The sequence below is a fragment of the Paramisgurnus dabryanus genome, chromosome 12, assembly GCF_030506205.2.
Source record: "Paramisgurnus dabryanus chromosome 12, PD_genome_1.1, whole genome shotgun sequence".
Classification (NCBI taxonomy): Eukaryota; Metazoa; Chordata; class Actinopteri; order Cypriniformes; family Cobitidae; genus Paramisgurnus; species Paramisgurnus dabryanus.
This window is the reverse complement of record NC_133348.1, coordinates 33,451,409-33,459,274: the sequence shown is the minus strand read 5'-3', so window position 1 is coordinate 33,459,274 and position 7,866 is coordinate 33,451,409. Positions and strand designations below refer to the sequence as shown.

At 34.9% G+C, this 7,866-nt stretch overlaps 1 protein-coding gene across 1 annotated transcript in view; it reads left to right on the top strand.

Moving 5' to 3' along the window:
- Positions 1 to 4,364: 4,364 nt before the first annotated feature.
- tshr (thyroid stimulating hormone receptor) overlaps positions 4,365 to 7,866 on the top strand; it is a 40,304-nt gene continuing 36,802 nt past the window's right edge. The window contains exon 1 of the mRNA XM_065268886.2: positions 4,365 to 4,573. Coding sequence (XP_065124958.1) covers positions 4,410 to 4,573 — 164 coding nt within the window. The 5' untranslated portion in view covers positions 4,365 to 4,409. The remainder of the gene's footprint in view (positions 4,574 to 7,866) is intronic.

The following is a 7,866-nucleotide window of genomic DNA, read 5'->3' as shown; positions in this document are numbered from 1 at the left end:
AACAGGAAAACAACAAACGCAAGGAATCATGGGAAAAGTAGTTTTTGCCAGCCGCGGCGTCGCCGTTTCACGCGCACTACCAAGTCGGGTAAACTTGATTTAGCAGCGCTTTAAACATAATATTGTTGTTTTGAATTTATTAATATTGTTCTTATATTGAACATTATATTAAACTAATATATTAAAGCAATAATGTGTGGCAGTGTGTTGAGAAAAAAATGCTTCACGAGATCAGACATGTCGTCATTAACACACTAAAGGAAGGGGTTTAATTATGCTTTCTCTTAATTTTCTAAAAAATAAATACTATATGAGAACTGTCTGAATAAATTATTAAAAATAACCACCTTGCAACGTTATGGGAACGTTATTGTATGGTTCCAAATAATAACCATTAGAACGTTATGTATAAGTTATTTTTAGGTTATTTAAAATGACCAATCTACAACGTCATTGGAACATTATTTTATGGTTGCAAAAATAAAACCTAAAAAGAACGTTCCCAGAACGTTATTATTTGGTTCCCAAAAAAAAGAATACTATTATAATAATAAAACTAATGCTAGGGGAACGTTCTGTGTTTGCTGGGAAATAAATGAATTACACACGAAGACTGAATGCTGGGGACACAAAACTCAACACACATAAAGAGTGTTTCTTGCATAAATGATTTTTATCTGTGATTGTAAACAAAGACTGAGCACAACGGAAGGGCAAAATAAGGGATTAGGCTGTTATCGTGGCTTTCTTAATTCTACTTTTGTGCAATACCCCCTGGAAAATTTAGGCATGATCAGTTGTTATGATCAAATTACATTTATAATCTGTGCGACAATCGTTAGGTGTGTACCCAGCTTTATAGGAGCTGGCTTTTATAACTATATTTTAGGGCTGCTTATTTTAATATAAGTATTTATAATGCACTTTTTTATATTTTTAATATCTGATTGATATATCATTTCATATAGCATGCATGGCATATTTACTAATCAGTTCAATTTTCTAACCAGTATGGGTATTACAAACACAAGATAAGGGCTTAAAGGTGCACTGGGTAATTTTTATGTGGATCCCTTGACAGAAATGTAATATAACCTACATAACTATATTATCAGTGGTGTATAAAGACCATAATGAACTGTATTGTTTTTATAACCTTAGAATGAGCCGTTTTTATCCACATACACCGCAGGACCCCTTACATGAAGTCCCCGTCATGTAGCCCTAAACAGACAAACTGCTCGGGGCATCTTTCATCCCTACATTAGGGGCATCGAAAGCTTAGGCAGCTTTTTTTTTTTTAACTCGACCAATCACTTTCCGGCGCACACCCACATAGAATTGTGGGACAAGATGATGAAGGCATCTCAAGAGACAGGAAGTAAACCAAATATTGGGTTTGGACGTGCCTTGATGCCTTTCTGCCTTGGAATGCTGCCTTTGAAATTGAGGGGTGAGCTGTTGGTTGCAATTTTAGATGTCACTAAAATTTACACACACCACCTGTAAAGGTGTATGGAGATAAAAATAGTTCATTCTAAGGTGATAATAACGATACAGTTCATTATGCAAGGTCTTTATACACCTCTGATAACATAGTTATGTACATTACATTGCATTTCTGTCAAAAAATCTTTCTAAAAGTTACACAATGAGCCTTTAAGATGGGATTTTCCAGTTACTCTGGCTAAATTTAGCCCTGACTCAGTTGCATGAAGGTAGGCTAAATTAAGCTTCAATGGAGATTCGATCTTTTAGTTCTTTTTTAGCATGATTAACTATAAAAGAACTAAAGAGCTTTCCAAATTCAGCTTGTAATAAAAGACTGAATCCTTTAGCGATGTGCTTTTATAATGTTTCTATGTTGTGCAACTTGTTTTTGGGCAACATCAGTTTTGATTATTATTCCCTTAATGAGTGACGAGACAAACATGCTTAGGACCACATTAATGTTCCTGTGTAAAAGACAGAAAAAATTTTTTAACCAGCAGTAATAGATGTTATGTACAATAAAAATGTTACTCCGTGTGAAATAAGTTCCCTTTGAAGCAAGTATCCAGTTTTGTCTTATTTAGACAAAGTTCAATGTCATGATTTCTTTACTGTTCTGTGCATTGAACATAAATGGCTATTAGAAACAGTTGCATTTTTTTCTCTTTTGATATAAAAAAATCTTACTGCACATCCTTCATTCACCACATTCTTAAGAACTGCTTAAAAGGCTTGGTGTATTGTCAACTCCACAAAAGAGAGGAATACACCATCTTACAATCAAAAGAAAATAAATTTTTCTTTTTAATTAGTAATAAAATGTTTCATTAGCTGTGGGTTTAGGAAAAAGCAGCTGCTCCATAGTTAGTCTCTACAATAGTGTCTTAACTTTTAAAATCTGCGGACCCAGTACCGGGTCCAAAATGATGTCATTAAAATATTCTTTACATTTTCTGTGTCTGTCATGGACCCAGTACCCCATATGTGATACTATTTGAAAGCTTAGAATGTCTATTTTCTGCAGACTTGCATCACTTTATCATATATTTTACTCTAAGAAAGTTATTTACACTTTATTTACTACTAAACAATAATTACAACAAAATACAACATCATTTCACAAAAGATGTTACTTTTATTTATTTGCTGTAATCCACATCTTTAAAATTCATACGATTGCGAGGAACAGATCCAAATTCAGCCCTTTATCCAGCGATCTTGATACGAGTTCTCATCAGCAACCGTAAAGTCAGATCACGCATTCCTTGATGTGAATTCAAATATCCCGCCTCAAGAAGCTTTACGACACATTGCTTAACGGCAGTGATATCAAAAGCTTATTGGTTCTTTGAGTGCCACGTGACATATTTACGTCATTTCCATTTCCGTTGGATACAGCAATCTTGAATGAAAGATACGTCAATGTTCTACGTTTTTTAGCTCTCAAAACGTAATAATGCTACGTTTAAATGTTGTAAATATGTCTACATTGTACGTTTTAGCATCTATTTAAACGTACAAAAAATATGTTTTTTTGTTTTTTAAAGTTACGTGTAAATACTACATATTAACAGTGAGACCAGGCTGGTATTTTCTGAACGTGAGCATCCCTTTTATAATAAATGGTTTTGACGCGTGTGCAGCAGGCACTTATTTTGACAAAACACATGATGCACATGGTTCACATGACGCAACAAACACATATTTTGAAAACGCAAGCAACACAAATGACACTCTGAACACATATTTTGAATTTGTGCCCCTCGGATGAGCAGTCATGAGCCGCCTGTTGGATATTCATATTTTTCATATAGCTTAAATATGACACACATGTGCAAGTCTTATATAAAAATGAAAGCTTTAATTCCCAAGAATCCCAGGAGGAAAGCACCTTTTTTTATATATATATTTATTATAACACAGACAACATACAGTATAAAATCATTATTATCACTTTTAACAGTGTTTTGTGTAATTTCAAAGGGGTTTCTGTAAATTTATACCAACCTTTTTTTTATCTTAGCCTACACCTCTGCATGTGGGTATTAACCATCAATTAACCATGTTTTTACTACAGTTAAAACAAAACAAAAAACATGGTAGTAAAACCCTGGTAACCACAAAATAACCATGGTTCAGTCCTTGGTTAGTGTGGTGTAGTTTTGCTGATAATCAATACACCAAAAACCATGGGTAGCCTCCACTTTTACCACAGTAAAACAATGGTCGATTTTCGTAAGGGTTGTCCGAAAAACAAACAAAAGTAATAGCCCTTAAAGAACAAAGTTAGTTCAAAACTCTTTCAGACATAAATCAGAGAAATCGCTAATTGCCTAACCTTACTTCATCACTTTATAAATATCCCAAAGTGTCGCATTGCTAAAACACGTGCTACGGCTAAAGTGGATTTTTAACAACGGGATCTGGCAACACTGCAAATTCTTCACACGCGCCCTCGCGGCTTGAGTCAAATCTCCGTCATTTTACACGAAGTTATACAGTAGTAAACTGAACAAAATTAATTATATACGCGAATGATAATATGTCGTTTTAAAACAAAAACAAAAAAAAAGTCATTTAAAGAACTTTTAGATTTTATTTTTTAATATGAAAAAGGTCCGGACCTCATAGCTGGCTATCTATTTGGATTCGCAAGTGCTCTAATAAGATGACATTTGAACACTGTTTTACTTGAGATAGAAATAACTTTTCAGTTCCCATAGCAACCACAAGAGCGCCTCAGCCGCCCATAACACGCACCGGCTCTCTCACTCAGTAAAAAGGCTCGCACATTCAAGCAAGCCTGAGCTTTTCAAAGTGCTTGTCAAAGTTTGTGTCACTAGTATTTTAGTTTACAAACCCAGCGAGGAGACACTGAGTTTTTTGCCGTGTATAAAGAGGGATTTATTGGTGATATTATGGCGACACGCGTGCTGTTAGTGTTGATGCTGTCACCTGTGTGTGTGATGGGACATTTCATGTCATGTCCTCGTGGTTGTGAATGTTCTCAGTGGAAATCCTTCTCTGTCTCATGCACGGACATTGATGTTATTCCCACGTTTCCGGCAATAACAGAAGCAATGTAAGTATCTTTTATGATCAGCATTATACACAACAGTACATATAGTTCATGGTGTTGTCTTTGGACTTTTACAATGAGAAATTTGGATTTAACAATTATTGGGTAACACTTTTAATCATTTTCATTATCAAGATTGTTTTAAATTATTACTTTATTTCATGATGATTAGTGAAAAATATAAATGCCATGACACTTAATTTTCAAACATGTATCTATGCGAATGTACCCATAAAGTGATGACTGGGTTTAGTAGGTTTATTTGAACGAATATTTTAGTAGAGGATAAGTGTACCCATAAAGCCCACCAAAATCTAAGTTAAGGTGTTTATCATATATAGATAATGAGATGGTTTATAAGAAAAATAGTCTGTTGAAATGCCAGATTTATCTCTCATTTGAAAAGTGTATTAATTTGTATATATTTTTATTACAAAATAAGGATTATTGATTCAATGATATTTTATTAATAAAGTCAAAAGTCTGGAATGGGCTTAATTGGTACTTTGGCACCATTTTAACTTTTTTTTAAAGGAAGTAAAAATCAATATATGTATTCAGTCAGTGACAAGAAAATATAGAAAAAAATCATTTTACAAATGTTTTCTAGCTCATCACTTGTACAAATAACTTAGATCAGGTCTCCAATCCCTGATGAACATTAACTCTTTACTTTCTGCTTTCAAACTGATTTACTAATAGACAAATTCTAGGGTGCTCTTATGGTATAAGTTTTTCTCTCTTTTTTATTTTCTTGGTGAGAACAAATGATAAACAGAAAGCAGACTTGTTTAATAGTGCTTTATAGTGTGTGATTTGTAGGCCTATCTTAAGGTAAGAAGTAAGGTAAGGTAAAAGGTTGGTAAGGTAAAAGCACACAAAAATCTGTTATCATTAAACATTTTCACTGAGAAAATCAAATCATCAAAGTTTGTAATCAGAGGGTTTCCTCATTAAAACACATAATGTGGGTTTAAATGGTTCCACTGTATTTTTAAATGAATGTTAAATCAATCACAAAACATTTAGTGTTTGTAGTTTACATGCTTAGTTCTTCGGCAATCTGTTTTTTTAGTAAGGCTTACTGTTTGATTCTGAGAATGACTGACAGTTGCAGAAATGTGTTAATTTCTAAGGGTTCTAAAGGTTCATAGGGCTAATTCTACATTGCCAGATGTGATTGGCATGCAACAAAAATATAGTGAACTAATGAATCACTGGATTGCTTAAAATAATAAGCTGCATAAAATATGATTTTCCCCATCAAAGTTGAAAGTGGCCTTAAAGGCTACCTAAAGGGTCCGTGCCGGTGGGCTTAATGGGCATATTTTCAGTGGTGTAAAAAGTGTTGGCCCCTTCCTGATATTTCTTTTTTTTTGCATGTTTGTCACTCTTTAATGTTTCAAATCATGAAACAATTTAAATATTAGTCAAAGATAACACAAATAAACACAACATACATGTTTTTAAATAAAGGTTTTTATTATGAAGGGAAACAAAATCCATACCCACATGACCCTGTGTGAAAAATTGTTAAAGTGCACCTATTTCATTGCCAAAAAACAACGTTATTTTTGTGTCATTGTTTAATACAATGTGTTTGCGTGGTTTATGGTTAAAAAAACACATTATTTTCCACATACTGTTTTTTCCGTACATGTTAAAATTATGGTTGTCCAGTGTTTGTCACAAGATGGCGCCAAACAGCTAGTAATCTTTATTTGCGCGGAGCGATTTTAATCGTACAAGTAGTACCGGCTATGCGTTATTACTTTGGAGCCGTTATTATTTGAAAAGAACGAACCGAGTTGAGAAATGTCTCAACTGACCAATCAGAATCAAGCATTCCAGAGAGCCGTGTAATAACAGGAGTTAACTTATAGGCTGAGTCCAAAGCGGGAGGAATTCTGATAATGTTGGTCTTGTTTACATCATCAATCCCAGGAAGTAAACTGTTGCCTACAATCCGAGTGTCTGTTAATGTCCAAGAAAAGAGATTTACGTTGGAGACGATAACTTTGGGGTATGTACCTTTTTCATATTGCTAACGTACTAATTCACACCAAGGAAATGTAAAAACGTGAATCGGACAATAGGTGTTCTTTAAATCATAACTTAACTGGGGGTTATCACAAATTGTGAAAACATGGAACAGTGGTAAAAATTCCCTTCCGATCAAAACGACCCCAAGAGCGCAGCGACGACTCATCCAAGAACTTTGGTTCTACAGCAGGACAATGATCCAAAACACATCAGCAAGTCCACCTCTGAATGGCTGAAGAAAAACTAAATGAAGACTTTAGAGTGGTCAAGTCAAAGTCCTGACCTCAATCATATTGAGATGTTGTGACATGACCTTAAAAAGGCGGTTCATGCACAAAAACACCTCCAGTGTGGCTGAATTACAACAATTCTGCAAACATGAGTGGACCAAAATTCCTCCACAGCGCTGTAACAGACTCAGTGCAAGTTATCACAAAGCACTTTTTCACACAGGGCCATCTGTGTTTCCTTCATAGTAAAAACCTTCAGTTAAAATTAATCACATATAAATATTTGACCTGAGAACATTGAGAAGTTATTTTTTCACATGGATTTTTAGTATACCTGTCAGAATCCTGCCGGATCCTGTTGGTATTTAGATCTAGTTTAGCATGGCAGGGTTCTGACAGTACATATGTTCTATGTGGGAAATGTGTGGTTGTAGTATTGGTTTATTCCGACCACGCATTTCCCGGGTCTCGTCACTTTTTCCCCGATCCCTTACTCGTGATTATTTTCAGGTCTATGTAATTTACTTTCTCCCTATTTAAGAGTCCTTGTGTTTGTTGTCCAGTGCACGTTCGTCTTGTCCCATGCTTGTTTTATGCCCTGTCGGTTCCTGTAAGTTTTTGTATCATATCTAGTCTCGATCTGTTTATTGTGTTTGAAAGTTTTTTGTTAGTTTGTTAAGTTTAGTGTTAGTTTAGCGTCGTGTTTTCCCTTGTCTTGTTTTGCCCCCTCGTGGGTTTTGTTTTTCTGTTATCCCTGTGTGTTAAATAAATCCCTTTATTTTACGTCCGGTTCGTGTTCTGTATTTCCCCGATTCCTGACAATACCATGAATAATGACTGAATACATAAGCTTAAGCAACAAAATATTGTTTATTTTTGTTCAACCAAGTCGTTGTACCCAGAGTCGAGCTAATGTCCACGCTAGCTGCCATATGTTTAGCATTGAGATGATACTTGAGGCTCGATGTGCTGCGGGTGATATGTGAATTCCTTGTTGCATAGCTTACACACAACCATGCTCTT